This window comes from Dysidea avara, chromosome 1 (assembly GCF_963678975.1).
Source record: "Dysidea avara chromosome 1, odDysAvar1.4, whole genome shotgun sequence".
Classification (NCBI taxonomy): domain Eukaryota; kingdom Metazoa; phylum Porifera; class Demospongiae; order Dictyoceratida; family Dysideidae; genus Dysidea; species Dysidea avara.
In genome coordinates this window covers 52,573,099-52,596,838 of record NC_089272.1, presented here as the reverse complement: position 1 = coordinate 52,596,838, position 23,740 = coordinate 52,573,099, and the positions used below count along the sequence as shown (strand labels likewise).

Below are 23,740 nucleotides of genomic sequence, written 5' to 3'. Positions count from 1 at the left end.
CAATGTGTTAAGGACTCAATATTACTAGTGTGCTATGAAATCTGTTAATGAATAGAGCAATAATTAGTGTCCTGGTAAATATCAAGTAAACAGAATAATGGCTGCCTTGAGAAGTGTACTAATACTGTTACAGTAGTATATGTTTATCAGATGTACAGTCTATAATTGTCATTGCATACAACACAGAAATCTTTAAACACCTCACCACAACTATAGTATAGCTTTGTAGGGGAATTATTGTTCACTAATATGGTAGAGGCAACAACTATTACCATATAAAGTAATTTATATACATGAACACAGTTTTAGCCTTATAAGGAAATAATATTCAATAGTATAAAACAGAAAGAAATACCTACTACATGATTTAGAGCTCAGTTACAACATTATAACTGTAGTAACTGTAGTAGTTAATAGAGTTCAATGTTGCAATGACTACTATTTTATCACTAGTAGTTCTAGTTAGTGCTATAGGAATAGCATTAGTTGATGGAGAGTGTCAAAGTGATGGTGATCTTATTAACAGTTGTTGCTGTCTTGGCTATAACAACAGTCGATTCAATGCAAAATCTTCAGGAGTCTACACCATTGCTAACTTTTGTGGGGTCAAGTGTTCCAACATGGATGTCTACTGTGACACTAAATCTGGAGGAGGAGGATGGCTAGTTATTCAGAGGCGAAATATAAAGTCTTCCACAAATTTCCACAGGGGTTGGTCTGAATATGAGGATGGATTTGGTGACATCGATGATGAATTTTGGTTTGGACTTAGACAATCCATTGTTTAACAAATCAGGGACAGTGGGAACTACGTATTGATATTACCTTTGATAATGGAACCAAGTCGTACCTACACTACAGTCATTTTAAAGTAGGACCAGCAAATGATCGATATCGACTCAGTATATCAGGATTTGTTGGGATCACACCAGCTGACCCTTTTGTAACACATCCAATCAATGGACAAACATTCAAAACATTGGATCAACCACAAGGATCAACTTGTCCTATTTTTGCGCATACTAGCAGCAAGCCAGGCGGTTGGTGGCATTACAGCTGCTGGCACATTAACCTTAACTACAATTATGGTGCTGCACTAGGATTCATACAGTTCGGCAGACTTGGATGGTTCAGCCCACCTTCTGTGGAAATGAAAATCCGCCCCATTGGTTGTCAAGCATAATGGTAACAGATTAACAACAGTAGATATATATATAATAATTACGTAGTAAAACAGATTTTTGTAGCTTTTTGTCATTTAGTTGCATAACAAAGACATACAAAGAACTGTGTATAATACATTGCAGGGGTCCTTATATTTCTGTAATACATATTATACATACATACCAGAGATCTCACAAACACATACATATACAGGTTGTGTGCTTGCATAGTAGTTACCACAGAGTACTGATGAACATGTACGGAAAGCAAGCAAACCACCATAGATTCCACCACCATTCTGTTATAATGTGACGGGTATTTTGTGATCGATCTAAGCATTAACACTAATGTTAGTAGCACTGATATACTTATAGTATCCCTAGTGATTACCTGTGAATTTCTCACTGGCTACCACAGAGTATTGATGAACATGTACAGGGAGCAAGCAAATGTGCCAAATACTACAATTCTAAATCTGTTTGAAACTATGGTGTTATGTTTCTGATGCTACTTTGAATATTTCTACCCAAATAATGCATATACATTAACTAGCATGATCGTATTACTGTATCGTATGTATGTGTGCTAATTGCACACAGTGTTAATATACAAAAGCCATATTAAAATTATTGCACTCATGCTCTGTAAATAATTTCCTACTTCTACATAAAGTTAGACCTCCTATACTTGATAATTACATCTGCATGTTTTCTGGGATACACTAACTACATGTTAGCACACACATTCTGAATAATGAATAGCTAATAGTTAAATGTAGCAAGGTCTATCTGGACTGATTGCATGTTGTTTATTTCTTTTAATTATTACTAAGCTCAGGTAAAAGCATTAAAATGAACACAGAATAGAGTGTATATAGTTACATGCAATAATATGTGAAAAGGACTGCAAAAACTGGGGGTGTGGGCACAAACTGCATCCCATCAAATTACAGGTCATTTACAGAATAATGTGTATTACAATGCAAGTGCTTACAGTGTAATTATATGCATCATGCTGTGAGTAGTCACAGGTATGTTACAGGTCACGCTGTAGAAGTTTCACCTTGGTTGCAAGTTTCTCTGTAGAGATTTTAACTACACAAAGTATTGATTAAACCCAACACAAATTAAATGTACGTAATATGCATAATGCATATCAAAAAATACCTTAATGCAGTCAAAATTTATGCAAAGTAGCTTAGTACAGCCTATATGCTAAATAATGCAGCAGTGTTTGTTCAAAATTAATTGTAAGTAGAAGACGTATTTACTAATCATCATCATCATCATTCCTGTTGGGTACTTTCACAAAACTACTGTCAAGTGTGTACTCTCCTCTGAAGCCTGTAGCAGCAGGTTCATAGTCATGAATCACCGTAGCTTGTAGGTCACTAACAGAGGCAGCAGCATCATCAGATTTAGAGAGCTTCTGTGTTAAATACAAGGTGTGGGCCAAAGTACGTTGAACCTGTTTAGAAATTGTTGCCAGTTCTGTATTTTGTTGATCAACCTTTGCTGTGAGCATGTCATTTGACTTGGACAGTTCATTAGAGTCAGTGTTAACTTTTTTGCCAATTTCTTCAATGATATTCTTAAGTAGGGCAATTTCTTTTTGAAGTTCCTCAGTAGTTGGCTAACATTAATAAGCAACCAGTAACAACATAATTTATGTGTGTCTTACCAACAAGGCAACAAACATTCTTATACTAGGTTTTCTTTTACCTCAGGTTGGATGTCATCTAGTTTAATCTTATCTTGGAATCCTAAGGACAGCTGTTTGAACACTTGCCACAGTGAACGACCTTTGCGAGCATAAACTTGATTTCTTTTCAAAAATTGGTCATCACCATCAGTTTTGTACAACAGTTTTTCCTTTTTCGAATTCTTTCTAAAATGATTATGAATGAAGGCAAAGCTCTCAATATGTAAGGTCAAGTCCACCTATTAATATATACAACCAATAATAATTTAGCATACAATACTGCAATAGCTGACTTTAGCATAAGCGGAAATATTTTAATTGCTCTGTTAATTGCCGTTGTGCAACCACTGGATGCTGTGGTTAACCATAAAAATGTACAGAAACCATTGGGAAACAGATGACCACAGACACTAAAACTTTTGTTATACGGAAACAAAAGGAGTCTTGCAAACAACACTGGAAGGATTTCTATACGTGTTGGTGGTTGTGTGCTTGTCATAGGTTATGTGGCTGGCTAGTTACAAACTACTAAAGTTCATAATGCATAGCGAAAAGTGTTCTGGTATCAAGGAATGCAAACAGATACTTGTTTCTATGTTTTGATCAAAGAAAAACACAAGAACAAACATTAGGATCACCTGGATAGTGTTTACAGGTGCATTAAACATCATGTTTGCTTGTCGACCCTTCTGGTCGATTGTAGCATTCATATTCCATGAAATAAATGAAATTATCTATTAAAAGTCTTGCAGCGCTAATCAGTTCTGAGTGGTTTTCAAGCAGAAGCTCACAAGTATCAGCCTTGGAAAGAATTGTTTTATAAAATCTTGAACTTTACAGCTCCATAACTCGGTAACCTTTATCCTATTAACAGCAGACAGCCACAAAACAAAAGGAAAATCAATGTAGTTCCTACAGTATCTATGTACAGAAAATCGGATACTTTGTAAGTAACAGAGGTTTTGTTGTCAATTATCATCGTTTTCTCAATGGCTTCAATACATTTTTATGGGGATCAGTGGTTGTGCAATATGCAATTACACTAATTGTATTCCCAGACACTTATACTAAACTCCCCTATTGGAAATGGATACTGGAAGCAAAATGTGACCAGCTGAGCGAAAACCTGACTTGTTTGCATTTTCCTTAAACTTCATTTTATAATTTTTTGTTGTCTAGTGGGAAAACCAATGGACTGTTAAAGTTTCTGGTAAGTGCTTTCGGAAATATAGCGATAGACAACAAGAAGAACAAAATAATTGATTTGTATAGTGCCTATATGAGAAAAAATTACAGGCGCTTCTTTAATCGACCATATGTCTCAAGTGCAACAGGCTACAGAGTTGGGACTTGTGTCATTCTTCATAATCACCATGAACTGAGGCATTCATTAGAGTATAGGTTTATGTCTGCACTGTAAATATACCCACAAGCATGGCTATAGTTCATGACTTTGTAATAAGCCATCTCCTATATCTTAGTATACACACATTCACTCAAGACTTCAAGTCATGATGTCAGGACCACCCAGAGAAATTAAGGGGCCAGGACAAAGAGTTAAAGTGGGGTCCCAGGGGCAAGGAGGGTTCCACTTTGAATCACAACTTTAGCTAGCCTAGCTGTAAGTCGAAGACCAAAATAAAAAATAAAAAATAAAGGTCATTACATGTTGGCACTGACAATAGCTGTCCCTCACCAACTACCTCTTTATTATAAGCTTGCTACGCTTCTCCTCTGAAGAATACTGTGACTGCTCTATTAGAGTATATAGATCTTGACTGCTCTATTACAGTATATCAATCTTTTAAACAGGTATTCAATGGGCCCTTTCAGGCGGGGCCCAGGGGCAAATTCCCCCCCCCCCCCCCCCCCCCTGCGACTGTGGGTGGCCCTACATGAGGTTACACAATCTGTACCATACACTAGTTCATTAGTAACATACAAAATGTTTAATATGAGCTTCATCCATGCAGAAGTGGTCAGTCACCGAGAATGCCTTACTTAGTTACATAGTATATATTTGTTTGGGACCTAACTACATACTTAACAGGTTCACAATTACAATGTGATCTTTGTAAAAGGGCAGTTTTCATAACAAGGTGATCTTCAAAAGGTGACCAGTACAGTAAGTAAGGTTCACTCTAGCATACACATTATATGACTGTTCCATTCATCTCAGTTTTATGCTTCCATTTTCCATATCCAGTTTCAATCCAACTACCACAGAGGTTTAGTTACTCCAAGCAAAATGTTACATATGTTTGAAGCAATAAGAAAATTTTGCCACTAAATTCTCACTCACTACACTACGTAAATTATTACTATTTTAAATGACAAAAATGCAGATAGTTTATCAAGGCAATGGAAAGTCAGAGGCTAAATATATTTTTGTAAATAGATGGAATACAGTGGTAATTACTCTAGTATTGTTGTCAGGTATGGCCAAAGATCACCATTATTAAAGATCACATGTTGGTATGATTCATTACCAAAATTCAACCAGTGAAAGAAATTATTGACTCAAGACAGTGTGTATGAGCTCTGTTTTGCACTGTTATTGCTTTGTGGTAACGAATTCTGAAATAGCTACTGTATCAAGTAACAAATTCACAGTATAAAAATGATTTTCAAGTTACCTTAAGAGCCAAACGTTTCAGAGCAGCATTGTCTTGTATGCCTTTAATATCATCTACTGCCAAACCAATCTACAAAATAGACATATCTAATAATTATACAACTAAGTACTAAGAATAATAGCATTTAAAATTACATCATAAATAAATAATGTTTGAGAAAACTACAAGGCCTAAGGCTTCGCACTCACCTGGAATAGAATCCGTGTTGTACGAAGAGTCAATCGTATAATGGGCAGGTATTTTTGTGGAGGTGATAGACATGGTACGACAATTCTATTTAATGCTGATCAAAACAGCACGTGACACCCACTACAAAGCAGGAAGATTCAAATACTTATTTAGACGAGCGAACTACTGTTCATTTGTTTTTGAAAGTATTTCCAGCTGGCACACGAAGTCTCAAGTTGACATGCCAGCTTCCAGTGGATGTCCTCCGTGAAGCAGGTAGCTAATTAAGGCGGCCATGCCCGACACCAACACAAAGGAAGTTTGCCATGCCAGCTGCACAATAACAGGATTAATAGCGGTATGTTTGTTGTATTGTTTACTTGTATTTTTTTCTGGCTTGCTAGGCTCTGGTTGGGTTGGCTGTCTGTTTGTACTAATGTATTGTAAAGAGTGTGGTATGTTTTCTTGTATTGTACACTTTGCCTTTACCTGGCTTACTAGGCTCTAGCTGGCTTGGCTGTCTTCCTTTATCTGGTTCACCTGGTTTGCATACTCCTACAGTATTGTGTATCTCCTGCAAGTTGTGTATGTATATAGTACTAAATGTATGGGATATTTTAAAGCCTCATAACTCACTCATTCTTGCCCATATCAAAGTGCTTTTTTGTTTATTAGTTCTGGGTCATTCCATACCAAATCAACAAAAAAAAATCCGGACCACTTTCGATTTTCATGAAATTTAGCACAAACATGGACCCTGTCAAGAAACTTTCTCACACCAAAATTTGGCTCTTTTCATTGCTCTTCCTTTAAGTTATGACCACTCAAAGTTTCTGCTGAAAATTTTATTTTGCTTACACATCTTCAATAAAATGACCATAACTTTGCTTGTGATTGACGTAGAAACTTCTGGTTAAGATGTTTGAACTCCTTATTAAATTCTCTGTCAGGTGATATATAATGTTTTATAATTGCTAAAAGGAAAAGGTCAAACCACAAAATGTATCCTTTTCCTTTGATCTTAATTTTCAAAAATATATATTCTTTAATTAAATTTATTTTTGTTATACATTTTGCTCTAATACCCATCCTTCACCACTGTGAGTTTAAAGTTGGGACCAATAGTAGATCATGAGTTATAAGTGTTAATGTGTAGCCTTGTAATCACTGCTGTTTGTATGGTATTTTTACAGTGAAATTTCCAATACCAGTTGCAAGTAACCTTATATTGGTATGTCAAATACCATTTTATGCATTAGAATAGTTAGAGGTGTACCGATAATCGGATCGGCTATAATATCGACCACCAATATGGTAATTTTTACCAATATCGGTATCTGTACAGAACAGCAGGAGGACCGATATCGCTACCGATATTTATACAGTAGCAATAGTTTGTACATAAACGGATTGTGCATTGGTTTTCTACGTTATTCATGTGGCTCTTTAGTGCCAGTGGCTTATTGTTCACTCTGAAACAAGCGCTACGCTACTAGAAGCCATATAAACACACGTGATTTTACTGTCTGTTGCTAGAAAGTTTATCACAGTCTTTATAAATGAAGCAGTTATAGAGTACCTTGTAATAAAAAGGGTCACAAGATAACCAAGGAAACTTGCTGTACCAGCTTTCTCACAAACAATTAGAATGCAGAAATGTCCGTATAAGGCTTCATGGGAGTATACATAAAAATGTTTGTGGGTGCCTAATTGTCTGGATTGCACAATAGAAACCCAAGCTGTATACCACCACAGGTAGAGTATAGCAATGAATATATGTACATGTTGTTGTAGGGTAGGTAAATGTACACTTTTAACTATAATGCAAATATCGGATCGACTATCGGTTATCGGCTTCTTTTGGTGGCATCAATATCGGATATCGGTACAAGCCAAAAACCCATATCGGTACACCTCTAAGAATAGTTAGGGTTTGTATTGACAAGGGCTCACTACAGTGAAACCATATTAACAGAAAAGTTGGAGCAATAATAAGGCTGCCTATAATAAAGGAATCACTGATTATGTTTTTGCTGTAAGTTCAATGTGCTATAAAATAGAGGTGGCCACTACAACTTATTATAGAGGTAGCTATATTCATAAGGGATTTACTGTACAACTAATGATATTCCAATCTATTCTTTCAATTTTACTTACTGTATAATAATAATATTCGGCCACAGATTATGATGATAGTTTCCAATCTTATATACATGTGTATAATGGATGTAAACGACACAGTTATTCATACATATGTACATGTAAAGTGGAACTGTTGAATTGAAATGCCATGTCTTAGTGATATCCAAAGCTTCTTAGTAGATAGCTACTTCATATAGTTGCATTATAGAGTAGAAATATCCTATTTTAAGTTGGCCCTTATAAAAAGGTGGCCTTTAAGGTAGCCGCTAAGATATGTTACAAGGTATTATCACTTTTGAATCATACTTTGAAAGGGCAAGCCTACTACTGAACACTTAAAGGCTACCTTTATATGTTTGTACCTATAAACAATGCCTTTGCTGGAAAGATGTACAGTTCTAAAACCACTTACTCATCAAAAATTTGATAGAACAGAGTGGAAGTGGCCACCACTCCATAAGGGCCAATTTTAAATTGTTGCTATACACTTATGCAAATGTATTAAGCAGCTACCTGCACATTAAGGCCCAGAAATTTTGGCCCTAAGGTACCTGGTGTAAACTCCATACATCAACTGTATCATGATAAAAATTGCAATGTAGCTCTTAATCATAGAAATGTTCCATAGAAAGTACATTGTACAAAGGTTCACTACAGCAATTGCACACTGATACATATCTATAGCTTTAAGTGAAATACATCAACAATTGATTAAGGAAAGGGTCAAGGCAATTAATTTCAAAGTTAAATCAGAGCGTTATAGTAAAGGTTGAGACTGAAAGTGGTGCATATTGCATGACAGTCTCTACAATCATTCACATGTAACTCTGATATGCAATGAAACCTGATGCATTGATGTCAGTACACAATTGAATTTTTAAGGTATAAGTTGAAAAGGCTGTTAATACTGCATCAGTCATTCATTACTACTTGTTAGAAAATCTCTAGTAGATTACAATATTGAAACATTCATGTCCGTGTTAAGAACAAAGAATGCAGCTACATAACATTATGTTTTATTTGTAAGTGTTTCAAATTACAGTGGAACTTGTCTTAGTGGCCACCTGTAATGAAAGGCCACCTTTCTATTAAGGGCCAACTTTAAATTGTTCTAGTAAGACTTTTATACACATCAAACTATATAAATAGCCACCTGCATATTAAGGCCAAAAAAATTGGCCCTGACTGGCTTAGATAGTTTCCATTATAGCAACATTTGTGTATCAAAATATGTACTTGCATATCAACAGTCAGCATTAAATGCTAACAGTAGCAGTAGCAGTTACTGTAGCTAGTGAAAAGGTCATCAAGTTCAATATTTCACTACTATATAATAGACTTGGTGTCATAATCAGGAACAAGCTTGATAAGGGGTAAATTACTTAAGTATATGTATTTAAGTATAAGCTTTTACTGGGTTTTCTTACAAAACATAAACAAGTTAATTTTACTTATAAACCAACAATGTATAAAATGATTGTGACATAGCATTATATAAACTTACTTGCAATTGGTATTGCATCTTTGCATACTTGAACCATACAAACAGCAGTGATTACAAGGCTACACATTAACACTTATAACTCATGATCTACTATTGGTCCCAACTTTAAACTCACAGTGGTGAAGGATGGGTATTAGAGCAACATGTATACCAAAAATAAATTTAATCAAAGAATATATATTTTTGAAAATTAAGATCAAAGGAAAAGGCTACATTTTTGTGGTTTGACCTTTTCCTTTTAGCAATTATAAAACATTATATATCACCTGACAGAGAATTTAATAAGGAGTTCAAACATCTTAACCAGAAGTTTCTACGTGAATCACAAGCAATGGTCATTTTATTGAAGACGTGTAAGCAAAATAAAATTTTCAGCAGAAACTTTGAGTGGTCATAACTTAAAGGGAGACCAATGAAATGAGCCAAATTTTGGTGTGAGAAAGTTTCTTGATAGGGTCCACATTTGTGCCAAATTTCATGAAAATCGAAAGTGGTCCGGATTTTTTTTTGTTGATTTGGTATGGAATGACCCTTCTGTAGAGAGATCAGCTAGAAGAAATTACCTTGTAGAGAGTTCAGCTACAAAGAAACCACCCTGTAGAGAGTTCAGTCACTCAGTAGAGAGTTCTGCCATGAACAGATCACCCTGTAGAGAGTTCACCTAGAAACAAGTTGCGTTGTAGAGAGATCAGCTACAAAGAAACCATCCTGTAGAGAGTTCAGCTACAAACATGTTACATTATAGAGAGATAAGCTAGAAACAAATGATCTTGTATATAGAGAGTTCAGCTACATACAAATCACCCTGTAGAGAGTTTAACTACAAACAGATAACCTTATAGAGAGTTCAGCTAGAAACAAGTCACCCTGTAGGGAGAATCCTATAGAGAGTTTAGCTGCATGCAAATCACCCTGTAGAGAGTTCAGCTACGTTTCAAGTCACCAGCAGAGAGATCAGCTGCAAACAAGTTATCCTGTAGGAAATAATTGGCATGTAATAAATATAATTATGTATTTTGTATAATTACTGATAAAATCAAAAATAGTTAAAGTATTAAAAATCTGCTTTAAATCTTGATTATGATTAAATCTTTTGTCTTCTCCTTGTGGTAAAGAAAAAAAAAAGATCGGTTAAATAGCCCCAAAGCCAGCCATAGGCCAACTTTGGGCTATACAAAAAGAAGTGATATCTAATCCAAAATAGCCAAGCTGTAAAAAAAGAGTGCAGCCCTCAATAAGGCTATGGTGAAAAAAAAGTGAAATCCAAGGTGGCAGCCAAGAAATGGCTGTGATGGTAGGTTAATGGTAAAAATTTTAATAACGACAATTCTTTTTTTCACCATAGCCTTTTTGGGGGCTGCACTCTTTTTTTTACAGCTTGGCTGTTTTGGATTAGATAATATTTGCATGGTATACATACATCCATGTTTCACACACATACTACACGTGTGACCAAATTTGCAAAAAGAATCTTCCACACATGTCCAATTCTATGAACTAGAAAGAACATGATTTCATTCTTACTGTAACTTGCATCATGCATGGAAGTTAATGTTAATGCTAGTTTTAAAATGCTTTTGTTTTATACTTGAAATATGCATTCTACTATAACATTCACATAGTTACATGTAACACTTTCACACCTTAGATCAAAGGAGCCACCCAGGCTACATTCACAATGTAGCCCATTTGGTATACATAAGAATGTAGTCTGGGCTATAACTGGGCAGTGATTATACAGACACGGTCAAAATCGATTGCACATGTGGGATCAAACAATACTCACGTGATTAGCATGCACCAGTTGGTGAAAACCATGCACTTACATGTAGATGGAAAGCATTTTGTAATTCTCATTTCCTACGAGTTGAAAAATGTGGGCTAACGTGAGAACTAGTACTATAACAAGTTAGGGCTGAGGTAATTATGCTCATGATTCTTTGCATTATTCCATTCAAAATTTCCTGGAAAAGGCTTGCATTATGCTCCAAAACTTATGCATTATTCTCAAAAAAAATATAGAAATAAAAATGTAGAATTGACTCTTTATTTAAAATTCTATGGTTAATTATTGCAAATAAACAAGATATTCCATTGTTCTAATAGGCAAAAAGTAGGATTGATTGCTTTATTAGAGTATATATAGATGAGTGTTCTATTAGAGTATCTCGATCTGGTGAGTGTTCCATTAGAGTATCTCGATCTGGTGACTGTTCTATTAGAGTATATCGATCATTCATTCATGAAATCTTTCATAATTCTTTCGAAATGCTAGCATAATACTAGAATAGCATTATGCTGAAAATTATTCTGGCGTAATCACTGCATCCCTATAGCAAGTGTGTCTGCACGTTTTTGAATATGGACCACACCCACATTAATGATAACACGAAATAACTACTCTTCAAGTAAGCTTACACATCTAGGCAACATAGCCAGAACATACCAATTGCTGACCCATAATCAAATTTTTCACACATGCATATATTTGCATGGGAGGATCTAAGCAAAAAAGTGTCCTATATTAGCCATACAAGCACAAGTGTTCTACCGTATAGCTGGAAAGTTTGGCGGGAGGAAACTTTGGCAAATTTGTCGCAATAGGATTTTGGCGAGAACAAAGTTTGGCGGATTTGTTGAGCTAATACAGATTTGTATTGGACAAACAATTTGGCAGATTTTAGTTTGGCGAAACATCGTTCACTCGCCAAACTTTCCGGCTATACGGTATATTGGGCAGTTATAGGACACTTCATAGACCCACAGTTCTATATCAGGTAGTTATAGAACTACCAGGCCTATTTGCAGGCTAATAGCCTGCTTTGAGTGAGTAATCACTCACTCTTGGCCAGTACAACTAATCAACCAAGCCAGTCTAGGCTGATAGCCTGTACTGTGCTGGTTGACCAGTCAGCCCAACCAGTAATAGGAGCACCACTGGATTTTATTTATAGACACACTTGAATTTTTTGATGATGGTTGTTTGTGATCAGCAGCAGTGAACGTTCTTACTACATTTTGTTCATATAAACAGACAAGTCCTAGGAATATCACGGAAATATGCTTATTACAGTACCACTTTTAGTTGTTGAGAAGACATACCAGAGTCACAAAACAACTAATGCAGGCACAGCACAGTGCAACACAGGTGAAACACAGGTGCAATGCCTATTCTACCGATGATAACACTACTCCATGAGATTTTAATTGTTTTGTGTGTCCTGTGTGTATCTCAAGTTGACAGTTCTCTATACCAGATAAAGCACTGCCTTAACTCGTGCTGTACATGAAATATAGCACTCAAAGAGTGGTCTCAAGATGAAATATAGCACTTGGCTTCACCTTGTGCTATATTTGTCTCTCGCCCACTCTTTTCATGCTATATTTCCCATACAGCACTTGCAGCAGTGCTTTAGATAGATAGATAGATAGACAGACAGACAGACAGACAGACAGACAGATAGATAGATGTACTCGTGTTGGCTTGGGTGACTGATTATCCGGCCTGGGCTATTAGCCTGCTATTAGCCTATTATGGATTGATATTAGCTATAACACGGAGATTTAGGCTTTTGTCTGATATGTATGCCCTCAGCTGTTGGGCTTGCGGCCCCCAGGATATTAGGCATACGTATCAGGAAAAGCCCTCATTTCCCATGTTACAACCATTACATGATGACTTATTTATTAATCAGAGTCCATTATGTATAATAGCGTAAGGAACTATAAGTTACACACTACTTCAAGTCTCACAGTTCCTACTGTACTTCTATAATCTACATGCCATCAAATATGTAAGCTTATGGGTGCTGGTTACGACCTTGTTTTATAGTCAGTAAGCTGCGCAAAGCATGCAATGTTGTAATGAAAACATGGCATAATTATACCCTGTACAGAAAATATAAGAATACAGCATAACTGAGTGACTTAAGGTGCTCTATGATGTCATGAAATAATGCCATAACAACATACACTAACTATTTACCAGAATTTGCTCTGTATTTTAAGTACATGGCATAATATGTCTAGGCAGTGGTACTACAATCTGAAGAATATCTGCTCTATATACATGTTGTAAAGCAATAAAAATGTCTTAAAGCAAAAATCAATCCATGAAGTGACATAGCATTCAAGGCGCTTATCACATGTACAACTATGCATGATAAGGTACACGACTTATGGTCACTTATGATGCATATATTATGCATGATGAATTATTGTTTCTAAGTTGATATCTCATAAAATGTGTTTCTTGCAAACTCAAAATAAGAGTGTAAATTATGAATGTTACACATACACTACTCTATATAGCTTTACCAGTAAATTTGTCAAAATGATGGGCATTAGTATAATAAACACAATCCACAAAGCGTATGCCACTTGAGGATAAAACAGATTGTTCCCTTCTTCAGCATCTTCTTGACTATTAAAGAATATCCCATCAAAGTCAAACTCTCCAGTGGTCATCACAAAAGTTTTGAGCAAGGAGCGACCAGGAGAAGAAAATGCTGAGCGTCTACCCTGTTGTGGTAAATGAATGAATATTTTATCCAGTCCGACAAATTAAAACCAGTCTTATGCCAACTGACACAACTTGACAATTCATAACTTGACCTGTGAATAAGGTAGCTGTTTAAAAACTTTGTCTGCTTAATGGTGTTGCATAGCACAATATTGTGGCAGAGATTTCAAATAGATTTATTTCATATCATTTAAGGTATGGGAAGCTAAGGAAGGTCAAGACTGAACTTGAGTATCTGGAATGGCTATAAGACTGGTTTTGTTTGGCTGGGACACATACGTATTTGATTCACTTAATAAGAGAACAGTGGTTTATTTCTAACCCTAAGAAAGATTCTATATAACCAATCCAAAAACAATATAACAAAGGTATTATACCATGTGCACTCATGCACTAAAGAGTATTCAATAGACAAGTATATCACAAAGGAAAGATGACTGCTTGTCTTCTAAATTCTAAATTTAAAAACAAGATTGAATTGAATGCCTTAAAACTAATACAACAAGTACACTATACATACATATGGTACTGTCACATTTTCAACTCACTGGTCGGTAAAATATCATATAAAATGTTAGACCAAACGAAATCACAAATAAAGTGGGAAGTAGAATTATTTTCAAGATAGTGTAGAGAATATCCATAAACATCAGAACATAAACTCCAGTTAAAGGAAACGTCTTCAAAAACAATACCAAATTTAACCATGCAATCAACAATATAACTGCACCAAACTGCCACTGCCAAGAGGCTGGACATTGACATCCAGACTGCAGCCCATATGACACAAAGATTATGGAGGACACAAATAGAAAAACTTCCAACCAATTTTCCAATTGAAAAAAATATGTTAGATGTAGGTAGTATAATTCAAGTATTTCCATGATAATCCGGATGGCAGAAAACAAAATAATGATGATGGCCACAGCAAACAGGCCATAGTTAGCTGTGAAAAATAATTATATATACATTAAACATGTTGGTTTATAATTTACATCCTTATGTTATATAAAGTACATATGTCTTTTTAGTATAGCAGTGCAACCAAAAAAATTGCACTTTTCATAAAACCATGAAACTTCGCATACGAAAATAGTACTCCTCATAACATGTATTTTTAGATACATATACAGTGGGTGACTAGATTTTGGAAAAATGATCCAAATCGCACATCAGAAGTTTTGAGATAAACGATTTTAACGAATTCAAGTCAGCATAACTTCCCAAGGATAGCAAGCACGCATATGAAATTTACACAAAAGATGCATCAATTTATTACCTTTCAGACCACTTCCAGTACTTGTAGCTGCTTCTAGAAATTCCCGCCAAATAAGATAGAAAATCTGAGTAGTTGGATGAGCAAAGTAGTACCATGAGTGCTCACAAAGGGGAGGAGGGTGGGGGATGTTGGGGTGGACAAGAGATTGACTCAAAATGGAGGCAGAGCACGACTGAAGTCCAGACACAAAATTACAGGGCTGTGCTGGCTTCTTAGTGGCTGATATGTAGCAAAATCAACAGAAACAAGTTGATGTTGTGTTACTTCTAAAAACCAGGCATCAAACAGTGTACTAAACTAATATTTATATTGGGTTTTGCTTTGTAATTTGTATTTCGTGATTGATGAAATATTTTGTAATTCTCTAATTATGTTGCTAAGGAGGTGTACCTTGAACAAACCGCTGTAACCTACTAATAATGCACAGAAGTATCTTCTTAACTGTTTTAAAGTTTGTCTATAGCATTTTCTTATGCAAATTCTCCAGGCAAAGTCTTCATTTTCGTTCTCGTATGTATGGGCACACCCCCTTTTCAACTCAGAGGAATTCGTTATACTTGGTAGCCTAGGAGGCCAGCTGTGTTATTTTTCAGCTGTTAGACGTCCCTAGAGCCCATTGGGAAAGGCCATCATCGCATCCTTATAAACTCATTTCACCAGTGTTTCAAACAGGCATGTATTAACCATCTTATACCAAAGCTTACCTGCCTGGAAGTTTAATACAGGCTCTATATGGCCTTTATTTATCACATAAAGGCTGTTTTTAGCAAACAAAGTTTTGCTCACATGGGTGTGGAAAGACAAACAAATATACAAACATACATAGTACATGCAAACACACACACACACACACCCACTGCAGATTTGACCTTTGGTAACCTTTATGCCTGAAACAAGAGATACCAGCAGATATACTAATGGGCATTTAATTCCTACAATTCAGGCATGGTTGTAGACTAGTGTGCCTTATTATATTTGTTAGCATTAACATCATTGCAGCCATTTCAGAATGATCCCTACTACTGCAGCTTATATAATTTTGGTTATTAGTACACATTCAAATCTTACCTTTGCAGTCATCCACATTAGATGCTGTTAAAAAAGCAAGCAACATAATATGAATGCAAATGCTAGATACAAACATAATATACAGTGTATATACTATTAAAGGTCCACTGAAATGGAAAATTCACTGCCGAATAAATGGGTTGCTTGATCGTGTAATGCACAAAAACACCTTTTAAATAATTCAATTATGTTGTTATACCGAGATATTAAGTAAGCCACAAAGTCTTGTTACGTCATGTTGTAATGTAATTAAGACAAAGAACCAGAAGTACTGTTATAACACACTTTACAATGGGAAAACCAGGTAGATAAGCAGTGAAAGTCTAATGTGCAGGTAGTAATACCAAGCTCTCCTATTCAGATTCAAGAGTACTTGAACGTTCTGCTGGAAAACAATAGTGGAGTTGTTCTGTAGTTACCTGTAGCTGAGCAGCCTGCATTGCTTTGTACTATCGAAGCTCACACTTCATTTCACTGAAGTAGGATTATTTCGGTTTGTTTATAAAACTGGGTTAGCAGTACCATGAAACAAACAATGGTATCTGTGTTACACTTTCCTGAGTCGCTTCTCTGCATGCCTGGTAGGGATAACATTTCATGCATATCTTGCCAGTGGCACCATCACAATTGTTTTTTTTTTCACACTTCTCTACCTCCATCTGCTGTATTGGAGCCTTAAATGTGACCGAAGTTTGGAGAATCACCCATATGGGGGCATTTGACACCTAAAATATTTAATGATCACATCACAAACTTTATAGTGCAAATATACTTGTTGTTGGTTTTAAGCCATTCTCAACACATTAAATTACGAGAAATTAAAATATTTTTAAAACTGTTTCCTACTCTTTTTAGCAACCCACTAACCATGAAAATTCTAATTATTTCACGCGTGCCCATATGGGTGGTTTTCCAAAATTCAGTCACAAATGTTGATTAAATACAGTCCAACATTCTGGAGCATTCTTCACTACAACAGACCTAGTCTCATGTAGCCAAACCACTACTTTTTCTTTTGTGCGTGGGCAGGAAAAAGAAAAAGTTTTTCCCACCCACACACAAAAGAAAAGTAGTGGTCTGGCTACATGAGACTATAACGGACCAGCATGAATTCACTAACCATCTCCCATAGGCTTGTAACTGGTTGCAGTACAAGTTCTTACCATGTTTCAAGTTGTTATGGTAGATATGATGTGAAACTAAATCAAATCTAGCTGTACATGGCCACTTCTGTCACTTTAATGGCACTTAACATGTACTAAAGTTTCTTTGTCTGATGCATTATGATGTAATATAATTGACTAACCATAATACACTAAATTGTATTATTAAACAAAACAAAATCTGACTAAATTACATACAACCTATCCCACTAATAGCAAGGATTGATAATAAAAAACAACGTGTATAATTACCATTTCAGTGTACCTTTAATAAAACATCAATATTGTGTCCTGTAACGTCGTACATATCTCCAATAGTAGCTTGTGGTATATGTAACCATCTCAGCAAAAACCAGCCTTGTTTGCATAACTTCTGAATTTCTGTTTATTTTCTCAGTATTATCTACAGTATCCAAGGAATGGATCACCAAAGTTTCAGCCTTCTGTGGTGAGTAGTTTTGGAATCATAGTAGGAAAAGCAAGGAAATCGATTTGTACAGTGACTATACTGATAACTAGTATTTTTTTTAAATGTTAATTTAAAAATGAAGTGGGGATCTATGCAATAAAAAGTAGTGAAACAAGTGATAGTATTACAGCATAGCTTGATGGGGAAGTCCCTACTTTGACATTGAGCAAACTATAGCTAATGTGCCAAAGTAGGGACTTCTCCATCAAGCTATGCTGTAATACTATCTCTTGTTTCACTACTTTTTATTGTATAGATCCCTACTTCATTTTTAAATTAACAATTTAAAAAAAATACTAGTTTGTTTAGTTTTTGTTGTAGCTAGCACAGCTAGTTACAGTGTAACTTGTGAACTAGCTATTAAGTTCCTGTACAGCTTATTAATTTAAAGTATGTGCTGTGCCAAAATTGGAAGCACATAGGCCTGCAGTACCATGCATAGCTTACCTCGTAGTAGCAGTGGTGCCGCTTGGATCTATGACCTGTATCAGTACGATGGTCTGCATGGTCTGCATTCTATATACCCGGGTCGGAAGTTGTTTGAATGAACAGGCCCTTTTAGTTATCGGGAGCTTAGTCTCAACTAACAAGATGAAGTAATACAATTTCCACTCAAGTACCATCCAATCACTCGCTGATCTCGCCGTCCGGCACTGAGTGGCTGAGTCAGTGTGTTCAGAAGAACAATCTGTCGAGTATCAGTCCATCTATTATGTATTAACAAATCTCTTCATCGATTGCAGTCCAGGCATTGGCAAAACTCAAAGTGACAACTCAGCAGCCTAAATGTTTCATGTGCAACACTTGACATTATAAGTGCCCCACTCTCTCAGCAGTGTCTCAGCAGCATAAGCGCTTTCTGAAATAATTTTGTGGAGTCTTCAGAGAAGTGTTGATACGGAGAATTAACACCTTGGTATGGTTTTGATGCTTGAAGTAGAAGACAACCAACCTGATTGAAGATAAAAGGAAAGACAAGGCGCACAGGATGTACACACGTTGGAACCCAAAAGGCACATCCCACTGGTGAGTTTGTTGTTGTGGTGTAAAATGGTGACCGTGTGCTGCTTCGTTTGGGCTCTAGGCTTGCGACTGTGGTCAGTGAGGCAGTGAGACGAAATTTCAAGTTTTGGAGACTTTTTAAAATTCTATATCTGGTCACCGGTAAGTGTTTTCTTGTTTTTAATGCTGTATTTCACGTTAGATGGACTAATATTATCAAGGGGTACGACACTTCTCCAAATCACGTATGCCCTTCAGCTACCAAATCACAAATCAACAAAATCTCGAGCGGTTTTGCCCACGCAAATAATTAAAACTGCTTGAAAATTACTCTCGAAAACATATTTCTAAACAATACAAGCTGACAGTGATACAATACTAGTTTTAATCATGAACTACTGTCCTTCAGAACACAGTAATAACATCACAAATCACACTATGGCAATCACAAGTGAAGTTTCAAATCAATTTTCAAATCACAAATCCAATTTCAAATCACAAATCAGGTTTCAAATCATGAAATGATTTCAAATCACATACAGATTTGCGAAGGTGTCGCACCCCTTGAATATTATTCCATAAAGGTGATTTTCGTGGCATAAGATGTCTCTAGGATGATTTTTAAAGGTGGAATTTTGGGTGGCGCGTGTCACTTTCGGGGATCCCTACTTAAACAGTTAGACTGTACTGATTGATAAACTACAGGCACTTACGTACATTCGCAGCCATAACTTTCATTGCGTTAGTCTACAATATTGGGATTTGGCTTAAAATGTACACCATCGAAATGCATGTTTGTGCAAACTGGGCAGGCTTTTACTGAGACAGTTGATACACTATAGCTATAGCAAACTAAGCAACAGAATTAGTATATTACTTGTTGTGTCACAAACATTTGTAAATATCCATGTTGCCTTGCAATATCATTGCCAACCATTGGTGAGTGTAAAAATTATTGCTAAGCAACAGTTGCTATGGTTTGTTGGACAATTATTCAAGAAAATTGCATGTTTGACTTAACAACTAGTGTTGCCATACTGTAATAATTCAGGGAGTTTGTTAAGAGAAGTTCCACTGTATATGCATCTATATATCTATATATGTTTATGTAAAGCTGAAAGCCATTTGTCTGCCTGTCTGTCTACTTTTCTTTGATATCAGACAATTACCTCACTAACCAATGCGTAGTTCCCATTGCTTAGTTAGTGTGGAGATGGCTCTGCATATTTAGCACATAACATACACAGTATGGCAAGTGCTGCACTGTGAAGCAGGTACCAATTATTGCTCCAGTGGTATGTACAAATTCATGTCTTTTGTTGTCAGCATTTTAAACTTCATAAAATGATATATGTTACATATATAACGTGCCTAATAGGACAGGTACTACTAGTTATACTACAGTTTGATTCTGAACATTATTGGTGCAACATTCTTTTCTGAATGTGTGCCTTGAAGCATACTACATTATCTATATACTTAAACTATGGACAGGTGATGTTTTATACTTGGGTTTCCAATGCTGTGTATAGGAACTTTTGTCACTAGACAGCTACAAGATTAAACTTAGTATAAAATGCATGACATTGTAAGCAGTCCTGCACTGTAGGGTAGGTACCAGTGCTAGTACCCTTATAATATGCAAAGCACAAGGAATTTCTGCCAGTACATATAATGGTACAAAATACAGAAAACATTACAAATTGCTGTAATCGCTTCCACGTGGAAACGAGATGTTGTATTAACATGGTATACTTGGTATTCAAATATATAAATATTAAAGGAAAGATACTATCACACTATAACAGCTTTTCTATCACTTAGAACTAGAACAGTTAAAATTATAAATTTGAAAATGAAGGCTCCAATGATATAAAGTAGTGAAGCAAGATAATGTGACCTGCTGAGTGACAACTGGCCGTTTTTGCTTTGTAATTGAAATAAAGTGGGACATGTGCTCCATAAAAAAATTACATGTTTTAACTGCATTGGTATACACTGAAACAAAGCTCAAATCAATTAAACCTATACACCATCAGATTCGCCTTTTCATGGGGAGTAAGAAAAATCTTTTCATACAGCCAGCACAAGATGCATGAATTATGGGCGCTTATACTGTATGCAGTGTGGTAAAAATAAAGTTTATCGTTGTCAATTCATGGCCTTCTTTCTTGTCTGCACAGAGACGCAGAGATGTACAGGGAAAACACTAATCTTGATCGATTGTCCAGTTCATGGTGAGCAGACTGAGCCAAGCTTCACCTTTGAAGTTTGCATCATTCGTGTGTTATGATCGATTAAATATACACCTGTAAGTTATGTATCTGCTGTATTATTCCTGTACCAACTGCCTAGAACTATAACTCCAAGACTATTTAGCACAAAAGGCTGAAACATTTGCCGTCCACTCCTTTGTTACTATAGACAACAGAGAAGTAATAAAATAGAATTCGAGGAATGTGTGAAAATGACCGACTTTTTCTCAGCAACTCACAAATGATGGCAGCTATGACAACACAGCTATTTGGGAAAATGCCTACATTGGCACGTTACCACCATTTGCTCAATGCCAAAGAAAGGATTTTCCCACATAGCTATGTACGTTATAATAGTTACCATCACTTTATGTCTTGTTTATCACTGGGATCCTACTTCATTTAAATTTTAATTGTACTATTAGTTAACATTTTGTTATAACATAACAATGATATACACACGTGGCTGTAACTACTTTATATTTGAGTACCTCAATCTTGCTGCTTAACTTGAATGAGCTATACAATAAATGAATGTGTCATAGTAATATCTTATTGTGGTCAGGCTAGCAGACCAACAGGGAGGCAGACCAAAATCAATATCAGGGTTTGGCATTTTTTTAAAATTTAATTTTCAGTCTTCTCTAAGTGTTTTCTTGCTTTTAATGCTGGATTTGATGTTTAGATACATTAAGACTATTCCAGGTGATTTTGTCATTTATGATATTTCCACTTTTTAGCAGCAGGGTACTGTAGAATTATGCTATTTCATATACCATGATATCTGTAGTATAACATATAATAAATCTCCTAACAAACATTAGCTATATCTATACAGTATTTCCAGCAACATTATATGATCAATAAGCATATAACTTATAACTTACAGAATGAAGCATTTTGCATTTCTACACAAACAAGAATAAGACATGTACATAACAACAATATAACAACAATTCATGTCTTGTTTGCTATTATATATAAGCACCACCCCTCCACATATAATTATGTGGATTAACTCCTGCATACACAGAATTCATGTTTATACCACCATCTTTTATGTTAACATTAGCTTGGCTTTTTTAGTATTAATAGCAAATATACGTGAGACTGTTCTGTTAGAATGCCATTACAATTAACCTAGCTGTTTTATTATTGCATTGCACATGATATACTACACCTGTTTAATAAACTCACTCAAAGAGTACTCTCAAAACTAAGTAATAGCACTTGGCTTTGTCTTGTGCTATATGTATTTGTTTCTCACTTGCTATTTTGCATTGTATAGCACTTGCAACAATATTTGACATATTACAGTATATAGATGCAAAAGCCACTCCAAGTTAACAACAGTTTCTTTTGGTCACATAGTAGCTAAAAGGGATGTGATGTATTTGTGATTGTTAAAATGTATGAATCAGTGCATGATACTCTTCCATAAAATTATTTTTGTTGCATAAAATAATTTGTACTTTGTAAGTGTTTCAATTGATGACATATAACAATTTGCTACATAAAATACTTTGAACTCACAAATCCATTTCTCAACAATATAACATACCATTTGTAACACCTATGAAATTAAATACACGTTAATACAATACAAATCAATTTTTAATCAAGAAGCTTACATTCATCACTGTTTGGTGTTGGTGACACTAAGGCAAATGCAGTCAAAAAGGAAAGAAACGTACAGTAGGTGATCAAGTTTACCAAGTACAAGTACAATCCAAAAGACCTCCACTTATAGGCTAGCAGCTTTGTTGAGAGTGGATGATTTAGGAGTTCAAGACGCTTAGCGTCAACCTGGAAACATTAATACAGTGGTAAACATGGGAACATGACTGTGTGAGCAGCAATATTTGGTGCTGTCTTCATGTTGCACACACGAATTATAAAGAAATAAAATACATTATTTCAGTATTTAAAGATATATTTCAGTATTTAAAGCTATATTTCAGTATTTCTCTGCGATCTCCTATAGTCTCTAGTAGTCTCCTATAGTCTCTAGTAGTCTCCAGTAGTCTCCTATAGTCTCTGGTAGTCTCTATAGTCTCTAGTAGTCTCCTATAGTCTCTAGTAGTCTCCTATAGTCTCTAGTAGTCTCCTATAGTCTCTAGTAGTCTCCAATAGTCTCCTATAGTCTCTAGTAGTCTCCTATAGTCTCTAGTAGTCTCTAGTAGTCTCCCATAGTCTCTAGTAGTCTCCTATAGTCTCTAGTAGTCTCTAGTGGTCTCCTATAGTCTCTAGTAGTCTCCTATAGTCTCTAGTAGTCTCTAGTGGTCTCCTATAGTCTCTAGTAGTCTCCTATAGTCTCTAGTAGTCTCCTATAGTCTCTAGTAGTCTCCTATAGTCTCTGGTAGTCTCTATAGTCTCTAGTAGTCTCCTATAGTCTCTAGTAGTCTCCTATAGTCTCTAGTAGTCTCCGATAGTCTCCTATAGTCTCTAGTAGTCTCCTATAGTCTCTAGTAGTCTCCTATAGTCTCTAGTAGTCTCTAGTAGTCTCCCATGGTCTCTAGTAGTCTCATATAGTCTCTAGTAGTCTCCTATAGTCTCTAGTAGTCTCCAATAGTCTCCTATAGTCTCTAGTAGTCTCCTATAGTCTCTAGTAGTCTCCAATAGTCTCCTATAGTCTCTAGTAGTCTCCTATAGTCTCTAGTAGTCTCT

The 23,740-nt window shown here is 35.8% G+C and overlaps 1 protein-coding gene across 1 annotated transcript; it reads right to left on the bottom strand.

Moving 5' to 3' along the window:
- Positions 1-2,271: 2,271 nt before the first annotated feature.
- LOC136268613 (transient receptor potential cation channel subfamily A member 1 homolog) lies at positions 2,272-21,976 on the bottom strand. The gene is made up of 7 exons (XM_066064001.1): positions 21,961-21,976; positions 16,185-16,208; positions 14,386-14,783; positions 13,633-13,836; positions 5,502-5,570; positions 2,886-3,104; positions 2,272-2,796 (listed from the first exon to the last, which is right to left on the bottom strand). The coding sequence occupies exons 3-7, from the start codon at positions 14,719-14,721 to the stop codon at positions 2,434-2,436; spliced, it is 1,191 nt and encodes a 396-aa protein (XP_065920073.1). The 5' UTR covers positions 14,722-14,783; positions 16,185-16,208; positions 21,961-21,976; the 3' UTR covers positions 2,272-2,433.
- Positions 21,977-23,740: the final 1,764 nt, after the last annotated feature.